Below are 17,879 nucleotides of genomic sequence, written 5' to 3'. Positions count from 1 at the left end.
AGAAAATTTAGACATCCCTTCATTGGTGAGTTTCAAGGGGAAATATTTGAAATAGAAACTATAAAGTAAATTATGATCAAATAACCACAAATCAAAGGAATTTTATTTTTAATTATGTATTTGTTATTACTCCAATGTGGATCAAATCATGTAGAAAGATTGGCTATATATCCTGTTGGGAATATTCTGGTTTGTTTCTATGGTTTCATTTAGCTTATATTATGATGTAGGGTATCTGCTAGAGGATATTGTGTAACAATGTCTTTTAATTCTTCAGTAAGTTTCCTAACAAAAGGAATTCAGTGATAATGGAGTTGAGATGTCTTTCATTGGCAGAGTTTGAAACCTCCTATATTGATATTTGTCCAAAGTAAGGAACGGGCAAAAGAACTTTACAAAGAGCTAGTATTTGATCAAATAAAAGTTAACAATATCCATGCCGATCTCACTCAGGCACAGGTATGGACATGCTGTCTTTAATCTGTTAATCTTTTCTTCAATGCAGCAGCTAGAAAAGTAAGTTCCTAAGGTTACACATTTATTTGGAGTCTGCAGCGTGAAAGTGCAGTGGAGAAATTTCGTGAGGGTAAAACATGGGTTTTAATTGCAACTGATGTCATTGCTCGAGGAATGGACTTTAAGGGTGTCAACTGTGTCATTAATTACGATTTTCCTGAATCATCTGCAGCATACATCCATCGAATTGGTATTTTCTATGCATTTTAATGCCACTCTAGTTAATTATGAGCGGCATAAATTTAACTTGTTTTTCCGTTTAATCTTATAAATACTTGTAATCCATAACCTTGTTTCTTTTACATTATTTTAAACAAACTAATTGTATTCTTTGGATATCATCAAGTTTGACTGGACAAATAAAATACCTATTCATGCTCTGCAGGTCGCTGTGGAAGGGCAGGACGGACAGGGGAAGCGATAACTCTGTATACAGAGGATGATGTTGCCTTTTTGCGTAATATAGCTAATGTTATGGTGGCCTCTGGTTGTGAAGTTCCTTCATGGATTTTGACTTTGCCGAAGCTCAGGAGGAAAAAACATTGTCCTCTCCGAGATTCTATTTCGACAAATCCTTCTAAATCTCAGATATCTAAGAAGACTGCATAACACACAACAAAATATGTGTCAATCGGTATAGTATTTCTTATTGCCGCAGAGGGCATCGTGCAAGGAATCTTCTATCTAATTTTCAGGGGACCATTTCCTATTATGTCTGGCTGCTAATATTCTATCACAGCAATAAAAAATGTGGAAAACATAGGTGTCTGGTTGTTAAGTCTTTTGTAAATATTTGTGGTACAACTTAACCATGTTTTCTTTTCCTCTTCCAATTTGAGGGAAATTTTGGAAAGCATGCTAACTTTATGAATTTTCTCAGCGTATCGTGAAATCCCATTCAATAGTGATTTGCGAGGTTTCAAATATTTTGAATAGTAATCACAGCTTTCTTTACTAAATATAATCTACTTGCTGAGGCTTGACCCAACTCTGGAGCAGATCATTCACTGAATCTATCAGATGGGAGGGAGGAAGAGTGCTAAGTTTAATGAGAATGCCTTTATATTTATTGTCTCCATTATCATATTTATTTTTTAGTTTGTTGTTATTAAGGAATGTTTTTGCTGTTGGCAAGCGCACTCTCAACTACTAGTAGAGCTGCACTCATTTTATAGCACAGTTCCCAACTGGCAAGATGAGGGAGTGTTAATGACAATTCCTTGTATTGACTCCATTTTCAAATTAATTAAAACAATTTTTTGTTGTCATTGATGATACTTTTTTCGCTGTTGGCAAATGCAGTCCTAATTTTTAGCAAGGCATCACTCATTTTACAGTGTAGTTTTAAGTGCCAAATGATGTGTTAAAAATGCCATAATAGATTGAAGTTTTATAACAAGTTGCAGGCAGCAAAGTCTAGACAAAGATTTTTCTAGGTTTGAATACAATGGGAAAAGTATTCTCAACGGCCATGATATGAAGGGATATATAATGCCCTATATACACCCATAATGATGCAGCCTAACAAGCCCGTCTAAAGTGAAGAAAGAAGCAAATAATATCTATATGATAAGCAACATAATAAAAAGCTCGGTGGTATTTGCAGAAATTTAAAAAGCACTGAAGCCATTAGACCAACATAGGGGACGAGAATCTCCCTCAACAGGAATTCGTAGTAGTAACCAAAGGACTTCAAATTAGACCGGCATTTGCTAGATGCGGATTACTAGATGTTACCCATTATAAATCATTACCATTATTTTAGGAATAATAGACATGTAGTTTAACAACATTCATGTCTCATCTCAAAGTTAAATACCAATACTAGTTTGTATTCAAAGAGGCATTTAATGAATATTTGGCTAAGTTGGAAAAAATGCATCCGTTTGAGCACAGCTATTAGAAGAGGGAGAAATGTGGTTCATGGTAAGCATGATTGACATAATAATCACAATATCAATGCCTGATTATATCCATTGGCATAACATTGTTGTTAGTGTAATATTATATTAGGATATGACATAATCCCAAGTATAATGTTGCATTTGTTATTCAAGTTCATTTAAGTAGTTATTCCTAATTGCTTAGGATAGGATAAAATAATGAGGTGCATGGTCCATAGGATTATGTTTTTTTTTGGAGTTTGAAAATTTGTTCTCCGTATTTTAGATTTTTGTTTTATCCATATCTTCATTGGATTTGAAATTTATAAGGTCATATGTTTGTAGCTTTGTTTTTTCTTTATTATATTGAATAATCAAACTAATGAAAGAGACATTTGTTGAGTTATTTTCAATTTTCAATTTTCACATCGTGGGCATACAATTTTCAATTTTGAAGCAAATATTTTTTTGGTGTTCTATGTGGTGTAGGCATTTTTTATATCTTGATGCATGATTTGGCTTGAATTTACAATTTCTCTGTGTGTTTAGTGTTAGTGGGAATTGTAGTATTATTTGTGCCAAATCATTGTTGCCTATGGGGGTTAATTGATAGAGTTTAAAGGAAATCTTGTATGGGCTTAATTGTAATCATGAATTGGGATGAAGTTATAAATTCAATAATTCTATTGTAAGTCTAATTTTAGAGAACTATGTCTTGGAAACACAATGGATAAAAAATTATTGCTTTGAGCATGATCTATTGCCCTTTCTCCTTGTACTTGTTCTCAAGTCAAATAACTATAAACAAAGGAATGCATGATTTAGCAACGTCAACATGGTTTGCAAATTAATGTCTTACTATTTTTGAGGATATTCTACATTACATAGAACATAGTAAGTGCCTATTCATTATTTTGAACTTAATCTAATAGTTGTATCGAGACTAGATCTTCATTTGATAGTGATGTTTCCTTGGATAATAAAGCACATGCTAAGACTTATAATGCTTCATTTTGTGTGGACACATTCATGGGATAATAAATCTATTTGGTTGACATACAATGGGGGCCCATCTACATCTAGGACATTTTGAATCCTCCTCTTGTTGTTGCTTCATTAGAGTATAGAGGTGCTTCTTTGAGAGCTTCTAGTGATTCTCTTCAACAAGGTTCTTCACGTCTACATGATCCACTTCATTGGGAAGTCTATTTACTAGACATTTCACATTTATTTGTGGACACTAGCCTTGTAGATCTTGATGACAACACAAATAACATTAAACTCCTCTTTGATGATTGCTCATATCAAGTTGCATTATCTCCTAATTTAAATTCTTTAGCTTTCTCTTTGATACATCATGCTTCTTACTTGATACATCACACTGGTTTAATTCTCAAACTTTAGTGGTCATTATTCTTGAATCTTGTATGGCACAGTCATAGTTTAGCATTGACATTTAGCCACATGAACAACTTCTAGAACCATATGTATTGATTCGTTCATTCCACTTGAGGAAATTTGGTGGTTTGACAACTTGGGGTTTCTTTCTTCCAAAACCAAGATGCACCATTTGTTCCACAAGGACTTATTAAGATATGACTTAATCTTAAGTACAGTGTTGCACATGTTATTTAAATTCACTTAGATAACTTTTTTAAATTACTTAGGACATGATAGGATAATGAGTTGCACAATCTATAGAATTTTTTTCCTTATCCTCACAGATTTGAAGACTTGGATAATTGATCCTTTGCTTTTTGGATTTTTTACTTATCCTTAAGGTCACTGGATTTGAAAATCATAAGGGTATATATTTGTAACTATTTCATTTACATTGAATAATCAAAATAAGGAATCAAGCATTTGTAAGTTGTTTTTATTTCTCGACATTTAATTGTGGTAGTATTATTTCCATTTAGTTTATTTGATCTACTTTTTAAGAACTAGATTTTGGGCTATAGATCCAATCATAAATTTTAACAATTTTTGTTTCTTGTTCCCCACACTTTAGATTGAATTGATTTATTTTTTTGTATATAATAGATTAGTGTATGAATAATGTATTTTTACATAAAAGTTGACAATTTACTAGAGTTTAATAGAATTGACTACACATTCCAAGGATTTGGCTTTGATTTTTAGTTTCATGATTCCTTATTTGCAGTGAATCCCTAGGCATGGTTCTAAAATCCATACACATGGTTTTAAACTTGGTTCAAAACCATAGTTGTAGTTTGCCTCTCAAATTGCAAATTCAAATTTACTCATAGACCTAAGTTGACCTTCCAACATGAATATAATTATGTCAAATGTAATATGTTTGAAAGAAAATTGACAAAATTGTGGTTAGCAAGTTGGGCAAAAACATAATGGTGGAATATAAAACTTCTAGTAGGGAGAACGATATGCTACAAGTTGGAACTTAGATGTGTTATATGACAGATTTTTAATTGATAAAAACACAATTATATTGTTAGGGAAGGCAACTTCGTTTTACATAAAGCCATAAATGTGAATTACGAGGTTACTGGGCGATAAACTGTGCAAAATAGAAAATTGGAAAAACCCAAGATTCCTTCAAGGAGCTTGATTGATTACAAATATTTTACTTCACCTACATAATAAAAGATCAAATGAATTAACAATTAACAATATTATAAAAGCAAGCGAAGGTAATCCATAAATAAATGAACTTTTCTTTTAGTCATTAGTACTCTCTTGTAGCCCTCTCTATAGATTTGTTTGTTTTGTTGTCCCTTTAAGTAGTTGGAGTTTATGAAGATGTTGATAGTATTTGTTTAAAGAGCTTTGAAGAGTGGTGGAAGGAAGGTACTTAGTTTCTTGGTAGTGCAAATAGAAGTTTTTCTAGCTACTTGTTTTTCCTCATGAAATTTGTACTTCTATTTTTCTAAAGTGAGAATGTACTGAATAACCTTAATATGGGTTTCAGGTTGCTTTAACTAAAGTAGAGATAGTTTACATAGTCTATTAGATAATATGCTCATATTCCATAAGCAATTTGATTGTTGATATATCAAGGTGGCCATGATTTTTAACTTCTAAAAACATCTATATTTGGCAAGGTCTAATAGATGCTAATAGGGATATGTGGGGCATTGGTAAATAACACATGCCAAGAAGTATTAACACTTGTGGGGGACTATGATAAAGTCTATGTTGATCAAAAGCATTCTAAGTAATAGAATAGGGAATCAACTTTGTTCAAGGAAGATATTGATAAACTATTCTTAAAGAGGTTTGGAGAGTAGTGCATAGAAGGTGTTTGACTCCTTAGTACTAAACCTAAAAGGTCGTTTCTTTGTAATTATTGTATTGCCTCATGAAATGTCATTTTTGTTTTCGAAGGTAAGAATGTACTCAATTACCTTGATGTGGTTTTGTAGTTTATTGCAACTAAAGTATATATAATTTATAGTCTTGTTTAGTTCTTTTCAACTTCCATAAGCAATTCCACTATTGATGTATGGAGCCATACTTTTCAAATTACTTTGGAAAACATAAGTCTTTGGAGAGGACTTTAGTGTGTATTATATTGTCACTTTGGGGAGTCGATGATGAATATGAATATCATATGGGACTTTTCTATTTAAAAAAACATGTTGAAAAGTGTAATTACTTTGGAGGGGGATTTTGATAAGCCCTACATTAGTTAAAATAACTCTAAGCATTAGAATGGGGAATCTACAACATTTTAGAAGTAGGGGTTGTAAAAGCTCTCTAGGGTTATAGACTTGTGTTGGTTTTCAATTCTCTCTTTCAAACTTTAAACTTTTTGAAATGGATATTGATAGAAATATTAGTATGGTTTTTGGTAAAGTAAGATTACCCAAAGCTTATAAAAGGTCTTGAGTTGAGGTTAAGTGGTGGTACATTCTCCTCTCATTAATGAATTGATTTTGATTTTTGGTGCTTAAAGGCTTAAATAACCTTCTGAAATTTGTATTCTATTGGCAAGTGTTGTTTTCCTTCTTTTGTAAACTTTAAGAAGATATTTTAAAGAATGTAGGCAAAAATATTTGCAATATTGAATTTATCGTTATATATATGTTTAGAGGAGTCTATTATCACTTCCCTTTATTATTTGTGTATGAATTACAATTCACAAAATCAAGAAATCAATCTTATAAAACCTTAACTTATTGCACCTAGGGTAGAACTTTGGCACTTTCTTTAAATCTTGTATTTCTTTGACAAAATCAAAAGTGCCGATACCAATGCTTTCATTATTTGTCACCATTGATTTATTTTGTCCTTAGCATTTCCAGTAGCACTAGATCAATGCTTATTGGCTTTCACTTGTATGTACCAATTAATGAAAATATCATCATTTTTTATATATAAGCTTGTGATATAAGCATTAAGGTGTTGTATGAAAGGATACAATATTGGAGTTGGGAATGCCATTTAGCATTCAATTATAAGTCCTCTTTGATGTTTTTGTTCTATAATCTCCCAAGCCGTACAAAAATGTGATTGTTAAAATAATTTAGGTAGGAATAGGTTTTTATAGGTGACATGCAACTATTAGATATCATTTGAGATATTGATTTTCATTCGTACAAACCATACTAAATGAATTTTATGGGATGGAAATCGTTGCACTTGTTTATGAAGGAGCTATGGGTAGAAGAGCCTTACGTGAAAATTGTGATGAATGTTTATAGAAGGGGCATAACATTAGTCACAAGGGAACATTGATAAAAGAAGTGTAGGGGTGAGGGGAATTTTTAAATTGAAGGAGGTAAAGGGGTCATTGGGTGAGGATTAGGGGAAAAGTGTTTAGGAGTAATGAAAAAAAGAATAAGTGTTAGATACGATGAATAAGGGGAGTTCAATTTTTAAGTAAGTTCATAAAATCTGTAAAATACAAATTACCTAGGGGAATTCTAACTTGTATTTGTAGAGATTTCCATGACATCAATTCTAAGGGACCCTAAACTCTATCAACTTGGCTGATAAAGGTTGTGTTTACTAGGGAAAAAATTAAAAGGTATTTTGCCTTGTTAGTACAATACTTTAAATATATTGTTGGAGGCTATTGAGAGACTTATAAATTTTTTGAGTTGGATTGTTGGATGAGATAAACACATTATTATTTATTATAATATAAATTTAATATTACATTAATTGAATTAGAAAAGAGATTAAAAGATATGAACTATAAATTTGTGGATTAAAAAATAGTAGAAGTGAAAAATGAAAAATAAATAGAGAAATGATGTAGTACCCCTACCCTAATCAATCTCTAATCTTGGTTTAATCTCGGTTAGTTTATCTTAATATAATGTTATAGTCAGATGTTGATTTAACGCATAGCTGTTGATGTGGTTCTCACACTAGTTGTAAGCAAGTTGTTTAGTGTACCTATTTCGTGGTATTAATATTGAGCTAACGCTTTCATTAAGTTTATATATGTATGCATGTATGACTCTTGGTTGCAGGAAAATTCAGGTACAATGCCGCATGAGTGCGAGATTCGTCTCCACCTGGAATTGCAAGTTTGAGTGTACCTCTTTAATCCTTAGAGTTGGATTAGGTGGTCGTAAGACCCTAGTTGACCTTAGTCGTGCTCAAGTGAGCATCGTCAGTCGTCGTCGGTGTTCCCTTTTGGTTGGGTTTGCGAGTCGTCTGTTTGGTTGACCTTCTCGGTTTGCGTGCTTGGTGCGTTTGGTTAAATTGATTAATTAGTCCTTAGTAATTATTTTGATTAAATATGTATTTGTGCATTAGAGATTTATGGACTAAATTAATCGGGATTTCGTTATGCGATTTTCGTTGATATTGGATTGCTCGTTTTAAATTGGGAGTAGGTTCGATTAAATGGCTGATTTTGAATATTAAATGCATTTTGTATATGCTGTCGAAAAAGAAAGTTCTGTATTTAATTGCAATAGATTTAATTGTATTCTGTTGGCTTTTGAAATTAGAAAGGTTAAATTAAATAAAATGAGGAAATCAATTTGGAATTGAAAACAATTTAATTTGTTGTTATAGTTAGAAAGGAATTAATTTTGAGAATTATTTTTAAATAAAAATTTTTAATTCCAAAAATAGAATTTTTGGTCAACTCTTCCATATAACCTAAATTTGGGGAAATTTTGGGGGATGGACATTTTTGGAGAATTTTTGGTTGGAAAGAAATTTTGGGATGAAATTGGAGGTTTTGGGAGGAAGGAAGGGTTTCTAGATCTGGCAGGATTGGGCTCTCCTTCAGCTATTCCAGGAATGCGTATGAAGGTAGGATTTACCTTAACTGTTCTTCCTTGTTGTTATGGAAATGGTCTGTTGGGTGAATGAAATTGATTGTTGTCAAAATCCAATCTTTTTAAATATTGTTATCAGATTTAAATTTGGATTTGTGGGTTTAGATCCATGCTTTTAGCTTGTGTTCTTCAAGAAAATTCATGGTTGTATCATTGTGTTAAAATGGATTATCTTGCCATGTCTGGTTTTCTCTTTGTTTAATAAAAATAAATTTAATTGGAGTCTTGTTATTCCTCAATCTATTTGGGTGTTGAAACCCATTTGTGCTGGAGAGGTGAATATCCAAACATATTTCTTTTGAACCTGCCCATACTGTAAATCGAAATTTATAAAATCATATTGGGTGTGGCGTTTTTTTTTGCTTATTTCGAACTGTGTGTTCAATAAAATTATAATCGTATATTTTTTTACCCAGCTGGGCGTTTTGTTTTCGAAACTGTTGGTTTGGGGTTGGAGGGCGGGGAGCGGAGCTCCACCCGCTCCTCCTCCCCTCCCCCGCTCATCCCCCTTACCTATGCTCGCCATCCACCAGTGACCGCGGCTCACGGTGGTGGCCGCAGGGCGCCGCGGGACCTGCGGGCACCACCGTGGCGCCGCCCGCGCGGATTCCCGCCTGCGGCTAGGGCACGACCGCCTTCGCCGCCTCCTTAAGATGTTTAATTTCTTTTTAGTTTTTAAAATGTTTTTTTTTATGTATTTTTTTTAGTATTCAAAAAAAAATGCATATAATATTTTTAAATATTATTTTAATGTTAAGTTTTAATTAGTTCTTAATTATGATTAAGGTGGCATTAATCTTGATAAATGTTAATTTGATATTGATTAAGTTTATAATGGAGTTTATAGGTTAATCATTATTCAATTTCATTTCATGACTTATGCACTCCTTCTAATTAAGTTCTACAACTGTAATTTCGCAATCGAATATTATCGATTATATTCTGATTGATCTTGGACTAATAAATTTATATCTTACCTTCTAGCTGATTAGGGAAGTTGGCTAATTGAGGTAGTATTGTTTTAAAAACAAAATAGAATATTATGTTATTGGAAAATTGTTGAGATACGATGTAATTACTAATTGATGATGTTAAATATTATCTTAGAACATATCATTTGAGTAATTGAGAAGTAAGTGAAATAATTATCGTTGGGTATTTGAATTTAAACGATGTGCTTTTGGAAATGATTGTCTTCATTAGATTCTCTTTTTATAATTATATTTCCGTGATCCGTATTATGCATCTGGGATTGAAAAATATGAAACTGTAGGGGTCGGTTTTGAACCAGTATGTCAATGATGTTTTATTGGAGATTAAATATCTTATTTAATTGATTAATGGTTGTTTGAGTTTTATTAATATGAATTTGGTTTAAAAACTCATTATGGCTTAATATGTCTGTTCGATGCTTTGAACCTTAAGGAGTTAGAAAACCAAGAACAACTTATCCCTTGATGAGGTAGATAACTGTAATCTGATATAGATCTTGTAGAAACTTGATCGACGTTTAATGTTTAGATCAATTCGGAAAGATTGCATCTGGTGAATATTGTCTTTTCTGATTATTGCCTTTGCGAGTTTAATTTCTGTATTCGCCTTTAATTATGAAATAGCAAGAGTGCTTTGTTTGATAGGTCCCTATCGTATGGAATGATTTGGGGTACCTGTTTCAGTCCTCGGTTCCGAGTTGACTGTTGTTTTGTGGTAGTGTCGTATTTGGTCATATCCTCTATGTGTGAGTCGAATGATGATTCGTGGTTGACCTTAGTCTGTCAGGTCTCTAGTTAGAGTACCGTCAGTAAGTGTACCACTTTTGAGTCGTTTTTGACCAGTTGATTGTTTCTCCCTTCTTGAACTCCGTTCGTCTGACCATGTGTATTCCTTGGTTTTGAGTTCGTCTGAGTATAGTCTAGTGTCGTATGGGAAAGTGGCTTTCGATTGGGGGTAGCGCCCAAAGTGGCTGCTGGTTAACCCGTCGAAAGTGAGTCTAATAAGTGATAACCTAACAGTAGATTAGAATGTAATCTCTAAGTAAGATAAATGTGCCTCACACATGGGATGAGTGCTAACATAGACTCGACATGCTGTGAGAAGGCCTAAAATGGCAAACCACCATCCTTGTCTTCACGAGAGGATGTGTGGGTCCACATGAGGCTTGGATGGGCTGGAAGCTCGGATTAGGTTGCCTGGGTAACCCATTGTATGGGGCCGGGACCTATGAAGACTTGCCATGGTAACCATACCAGGTTGTGTGATGACACTTGTCCCTGCGTTCGCTAGTGTGTTGTCGTTTTGTCCTGTTAAGAGTACCTTTGTGGGTTGTCCTTTTTGTTTATGCCCTTGTGAGTATCGGTTTCATGATTGACCTTGGGTGGTGATGGTTCAGTTTTATGGATGCTCTCCTGGACCTTTGTATTAGCTTTGATTATGTTCAGCTGGATCCTGTTCTTCTCAGGGATCGTTTATGTATTAATTGACCGATGTGGTCGTTTGTATATTGTTTATGTTTCGCCTTGACGGCCGGATTGTAATGGTGTAACCTCTTGTATTCTTAACTTTATTATTATTCAGAGGGGTCTTGCAGTTGAGCAGACCCGGAGATGTAGCCTTTAGGGGTGAACTCCGAGATCATTATGGTGTTATGGGATGTATTCTCTTATGTTTCCTTTATTCAGCTTTATCATGTATGATTAGCTTATGTTAGAATGGATAAGTGGATAAATGGAATTAACTTTAAATGCTTATATTCAGTCCTTTCTTGAATGCCATGTTGATCGAATGCTTAAGTGGTTTAGATGAGATTTATTGTAGATGCATGTATGCAATCATCTTTTAAAATGTATTAGATTGGAATATGAAAGAATGTAACTTAGAGTAATGGAATATATATTCAGTTGTTGTTAAGGAAATTAAATATGCTTGAAAAGATCTCATATGTATATGATGGAATTCTAGTGTGTTAAGATATTAGATGTATGGCTTGTAATTTTTAAATGAAAAGATTGAATGAAGTTTATGAATAGATCTTAATGGATGAATCCTTGTTTGTGATTTATATTTCCATCTTTTGAAAGAAATTATCCTGATTAAGAATTATTTCGTTGTTGCGATAATTAGCTTATTGGATTAATTGGGTGAGTTAAGTGAATTGTAAAATTTAAGTAATCTCGTTGGGAAACCCTTTAGGTGTTAGTTGATGTCTTCCACTATGTAAACTGAATCTTTGTTATCTTGTTGTATCTTAATGTGGTGTAACTTTTAAAAAAAATAAAATTATTGCACTCCTTTCGTGCCTTTTGGCTTATCCCTTCGGGGTTTCCTGGCGGGGCATTACAAATGAAAATAGCAGGAAATAAAAAACTTGGCTTCAAAAGATGGATCTCATTACCTAGTATGATATGATGATATATGAATGTTCATGCAAACTGTGTTGTAGTCCTTAGATGTCCCAATCTCATGTTTTCGTGTAGAAAAAAATGCAAAATCCAAAGTTTTCACTATATTTCCAACATTCTTACATACCAAGAGATAAGGACAATAGTAGCAATGATAAAAAGTTAAAAGTCAATTTAATCTATGTTTTTTGAAATGAGAATAGAATGTGAGAAGAGAGATATAAGAGAATGATAATCGTCATATGATAAAAAAAATCTAAATGCAATCTTGAAATTGAAAAGAGATATAATGTTGGGGTTTCTTAGGATCTTAATAGTATAATCGAGCCCTTAATTTGGTCTTTTGACCTCCACAAGAAGCTAATAAGATAGGAAAATAGTGTGTTCTTTTATCCTAAGTATGTCTAGGAAGGTAAAATTAGTGAAGAATCTATGAATGTCACTCCTAGGTTTACAAGGAATGACAAACTAGTGTGTGTATGGAACAAGAAGGAAGTGAAGATCTGAAGCAATAAAGGATTTGAATACAACATATATACAAATAAGAAATCAAGATAAAATAAAAAAAGAGCAATGCAACTCAAATGCTTGGAGGATCCAAGAGAGATAAATATATTATTAAATGGTACAATTAACTTCAAAGGAGTGTGGGAGAATGCTAGTATATTTACTTGAGGAGTTGCAATATCAAAGAGCATTACAAAAATCTTCTAAGGTTGTTGGTATGTGATTAAGAATGTGAGAGATTAAAATATTGAGTGTGAGAATAAGATATTAATTTAGAATGAGAGAATAGAGTAGAAAAGTGGGTGAGTTCAAGGGCTCAGGAGCTATTCAAATTTTTTGCAAAGTAGCTACCATCAAATCAAGCATAAAATTGATGATGGAATGCTTAGAAATGGTTGTTGGATGAAAAAATATTGTGGGATGTTAGCACATCACATAGATGTTTGTATGTCATGCTAGTGTCTAGATAGCTTTACCTCTAAGAAAAACCCAAAACTTGAAAACTAAAAGGAAAACACATTTAGAACATAATTTTGCAGAAAAGAGATCACAAGAGGCATGCCTTTGGCACCATGGGAAAAAAAGGACAAGGCAAGGGACGATGAGCTTAAAAACATGCTAGAGGAGATAACTGTCGAAGTGGGTCCAAAACACAATCTAAAGTTGCAAGGCATACAATTGTTGATGTTACATCTAGTTTATCTATAACTATAATGAGGATTCTAGGAATGTGGTTTGTAGAATAATAAAAGTTTTTTCAAGGTTTGTCTAATATTTTTAACCAACAACCTTATCTTCCAATGGACCTTTTTAAACCACTTGAATTGTATTGAATGATTTTAATGATTTATTCACAATTATAAAATTTAGAGCCTTCATAATTCAGATGCTTGATACAATTGCATGAAGTTCTACTATTGTAGAAATAGACAACCTTCTTGAATTTTTAGGGTAAATTAATTCAATTCTCTATCCTATACTTCCACTAGCATTCTAGTATGAAAAATACTTCTTCAACCTATTTTTTGGTAAGTAAGCACTAATGAAACTTTTACCAACTAGCTATAAGTTATTGTTCCTTCACTTATAATATCAAAGGAATTCTACTTAAATTAAATTCCTAATTCAAAAAGGACTAACTAGACAATAAGAACGTGGGACTTATATAGATGTTAATGGATAATAGTGTTTAAATAACTTTGATAAAATAAATATCATAGATGAAACTTGATAGGCTTGTTGAAGTAAAGTATCTAGAGGATGTTGAGATGAAGATCAAGCTATATTAGATAATTAAAGGGTAGATTCTAGTGAGAGGACTCCAATTCACAAATGTTGATGTTAGTGTGATCATGCCGATGTCTTATATACAAAAATAGAAAAGTGATAGTACAAGTAACGACAAACAAAAAACACAAACATTAGAAAACATAATGTTCATGTAATTTCTATGCTAATTTTTATGCGAATATCAATACCAATAAATAAAAAAGAAAGAAATGGAAATTTGATCGTTGAGTTATGAAACAAAGATTCTTGTTGAAGTATTAAATACGATCTTGGATTGGAATCCCACAACTTGGAAACATGGTCAAGATTATATGGGAGCATGCTAAGGTGGTCGAACCCCTACTTTATCCTTTTAACACAATGATAAACAATAATAAAATATTTGTGCACTAAAAAATATAAGTATAGTTAGTAGATAAAATGTGTGTACCTATAAGTTAAATGCTCATGTGATCAATGGAGCTGGATATATATAAATGTAGTGCCAAACATGAAGAAAATATAGATATTGGAAATTGATTTGTAAAATTAATAAAACTTACTAAGTGTAGTGTATGATATATGGAATAATTATTTCAAATGTTATAAGAAAAATGGAAAAGAAACCTTGAGCCAAAAGGGGATTCAAGGGGAGATGTCATATATGTTATTATTTTATGTTTTTAAAGAGGGAAGTCACTAGAATAGAGATTCTACCTAAATCCATCTTCACTCTAGATGATCAAAATCCTTGGGTATGGAATAAATATAAAAGAAATGAGTGCAAATGAGGATCTCAAGAAGGAGCTTCAATTCCACTTTCTACTTTCAAGCATAAGAAAATATATTTTTTTTAATGCAAAATTTGTACATATAATCATAATAAGGCTTTTATACAATGAATGCATATTGATGTAGTTCACTTAAATATCAAAGAGTATACCATGGGAGGTAAAATGAGTGAAAAGTTCACTAATCAAATTAGTAAAATTATTGATTTTTATCTAGATATCAAACCAAGCTAGTGAGAGTTGAACATTATGTCAAAAGTTTGCTAAAGATCTCGATAAAGTAGATGATCAAGATCTATATTAGTTAGTAGTGTTGATAAATGTTCAGAGAATTAAGCACTATCATGGATAGACAAAAGAGTTTTGTTTGTGAATATTTGGTGGTATTTGAATGATTTATCTCCTAGGAAAAAAACCTATTGTTCAAATTAAAATCTATTTTTCCTTAATGAATGGGATCATTTTGTGAAAGAACCTTGATGAAGCATTGCTTAAGTGTGTAGCTATAAAAAGGAACTTGTATTGCAATAAGAGTTCCATTTTTATGAATGTTAGAAGGAAATTCATCTACTCAAATTGTTAGGATATTGGTGTCTCAACCTTGCAATTATATAAGGTTACTATTTACAATAAGTGCTATTTATAGTAAAATTATGTTTGAGCATGAATTGGTCCAATTTTTTTACCAAATATATATATTGGCTAAATAAGCATGTTGATAATTTTTTATTGCAAGAGCTTCTCTAGATTTGTATATATTAAAGTTTTCATTTTTTAAAATTTTAAAAAAGTTTTCAATGTTAATTTTGTAGGCCTTAGAGGCTCCAAGTGGGCCCAAAAATGTTCATGACTAACATAGGAGGTTATAGATTGATAAAGAATTTCATGATATTTTTAACACTACAAATAGTTCATCAATCAGATACTTGGATCAAAAGTTATAGGCTGTAGAAGCTAGGTCTCTTGAAATGAGAAATGGAAAAATGTGTTGGACACATAAATGAATTGTAAAAGGGAGTTACATGTGTTGGTGTGTATTTTGACACATCATAGGGCATCTTGGATTGGAGATAATTTGGGTGCCACTTTTTGGGTGGTTTTAGGTAATGGTTTTGTAATACTATTTAATGGTTTCATATGTATTGCATCTCCTATATATTAGGTTTGTGAGATGGAGATTGTGTGTAAGAGTTTGATAGTTGTTGAGTACCTCTAAATCTCTAGTTGATGATACTCCTATTTGAAACTTGCTCTACAAATATATTGTATTCTATTGTTCATTTTTGAATAGTATATTGGGTGGCTTTTGGAGTGTGAGTTTTTCTCCCAAAAGGATTTTCCCCACGTAAATCATTGTGTTATGATATGGATGATATTAATATTTATTTTTGTTAAGTTTCTGCAACTATTGTAAGGATTTGAAAAAGTTTTTGCATAAAAATCATCTCAAGGTTAGTGTAGGAATTTATTTTGCTACCTTAACTTTCTTTCACAAGTAACCATTAAAATCATCCATATATGCTATCTAATTGCCATATTTGGGTAATAAGAAGTCAACAATACCAATTTTGCATAGGTAAGAAAAAAAATGCAACCTTGACTCTTATGTTGATCATAACTAATAAATCAATATTATAATGGGACCTTGAATTTTTCAACATGCTTTATCCAATCTCTATTGTAGGTGATGCATATGTGTTAAGGGGGTCTTATGAAACTGGCATCTAGAAAATAAATTTCTGAGGAAAAAAAAATCCTTTTTTTTTTTCATATGTGGCTTACCACTGAAATACAAATTAATTAATTGAAATAAAAAATCTTAAAAATAATTGGATTAGTCCTAAGAAGTAAATTGTCTTAAAAATATCACCAAATCAATATGCCCCAAATCTTTGACCAATCTAAAAATCATTTCTTCCCTATCCTTGGAAATTTTGTTATCTTCTTTCTCTTGAATGATTTAACTCTCAACTTCTCCAACACTTTGGTCATTTAACCCTTTATATATCATTTGATGGAAAACTAATTACTGCCAAGTGGGCATCAAACTACTTGCCACATTCCCATTTTGAATGGTACTCCAAAGAAATTTTATCATCGTGTTTTTATCATGGGTGAGAGGTATAAGAACCTTCAAGAAATATCACTAACTCAAGGTTCTAATCTTCATTGAGATTATGACCCTTTTTGGGCATCACATTTGTTAACATCATAAAAAACCAAGTGCTCAATTGGGGATTGGAAGACTATTAAGAACTCCACAAGAATGCACGTTCATGCCTTGTGTCGGGCATAACAATGAGAATTAGAATCCATTAGGGGTTCATAGAACCTTCTCAAGCTTTGACAAGCATATGTTGGGACTTTTGATGCATTTAGGAACACGTCTAGAGTTCCTTAGTCATTAGGAACTCATTTTTTTTTTAAATTTGACTTCATTGGAAACTAGGCTTCACACACATGATCAAGGTTCACACTCTGATAAGGACTGACAAAAAGTTATCTTTTTTTTTCTTGTGTTGACATCTCTTAGCTCATTTGTAATTGAAACAAGGAAACACTATTATTAGAACTTCTAAAGCTTTGAATTTTTTTAGGGATGATAGTGGAAACAATAACTCATCGAGGGTTCCCAAAATATTCTCAACCTCTAACAAGATGGGGCTTTTGTATGGATTCAAAACTTATCAATGGTTCTAGGGGTTCCCAAAACCTCTCAAATGTTTTACTTATTCCTAAGAAGGCCAAAACCTTCGAATCCTCATTTATTGCTCAATTTTAATCCTTTTTTATGAAATTAAAACTATAGGAACCCATTAGGACCCCTTCATGATGACACATTTAATTTGAACAAAAATCCTCCTAGAAACAAAAAATAGAAAATTCAATAGAAACTAAGAACAACTTGAGCTAGAACTTGGGAATTTTTGATTGATATAGGATCACTCCCGAATATTGATGCTCTTGTATCATAAACCCCAAGTAAGAAAATTTTCTATGAGTTAGAAACTCATGAACATTTGAAGGTTCTTGGGACAGTGATACAACACTTGTTCTTTATCCAAATTTCATGTTTGTCCCCTTGAAATATTCCACTTTCTCTCATCCACTCTTGGTATCCATCCTTAGCACCTAGGTTTCCACTACTTGTCTTTTTTCATAAGTATAAACTATGGTCTTCATGAGAAAATTAAAAAGATCCTAATTGTGATTAGGGTCTTTCTTATTTGA

General features: G+C 32.4%; 1 protein-coding gene across 2 annotated transcripts in view; it reads left to right on the top strand.

Moving 5' to 3' along the window:
• LOC131065110 (DEAD-box ATP-dependent RNA helicase 57) overlaps positions 1 to 1,784 on the top strand; it is a 129,180-nt gene extending 127,396 nt beyond the window's left edge. For both annotated transcript variants that reach the window (XM_057999531.2, XM_057999523.2), the window contains exons 10-12: positions 337 to 459; positions 556 to 706; positions 902 to 1,784. In XM_057999531.2, the coding sequence (XP_057855514.2) occupies positions 337 to 459; positions 556 to 706; positions 902 to 1,125 (498 nt within the window). In that variant the 3' untranslated portion in view covers positions 1,126 to 1,784. The remainder of the gene's footprint in view (positions 1 to 336; positions 460 to 555; positions 707 to 901) is intronic.
• The last annotated feature ends 16,095 nt before the right edge of the window (positions 1,785 to 17,879 follow it).

The sequence above is a fragment of the Cryptomeria japonica genome, chromosome 1, assembly GCF_030272615.1.
Source record: "Cryptomeria japonica chromosome 1, Sugi_1.0, whole genome shotgun sequence".
Taxonomy (NCBI): Eukaryota; Viridiplantae; Streptophyta; class Pinopsida; order Cupressales; family Cupressaceae; genus Cryptomeria; species Cryptomeria japonica.
The sequence above is the reverse complement of the archived record's forward strand: the minus strand, read 5'-3'. Positions and strand labels throughout refer to the sequence as shown.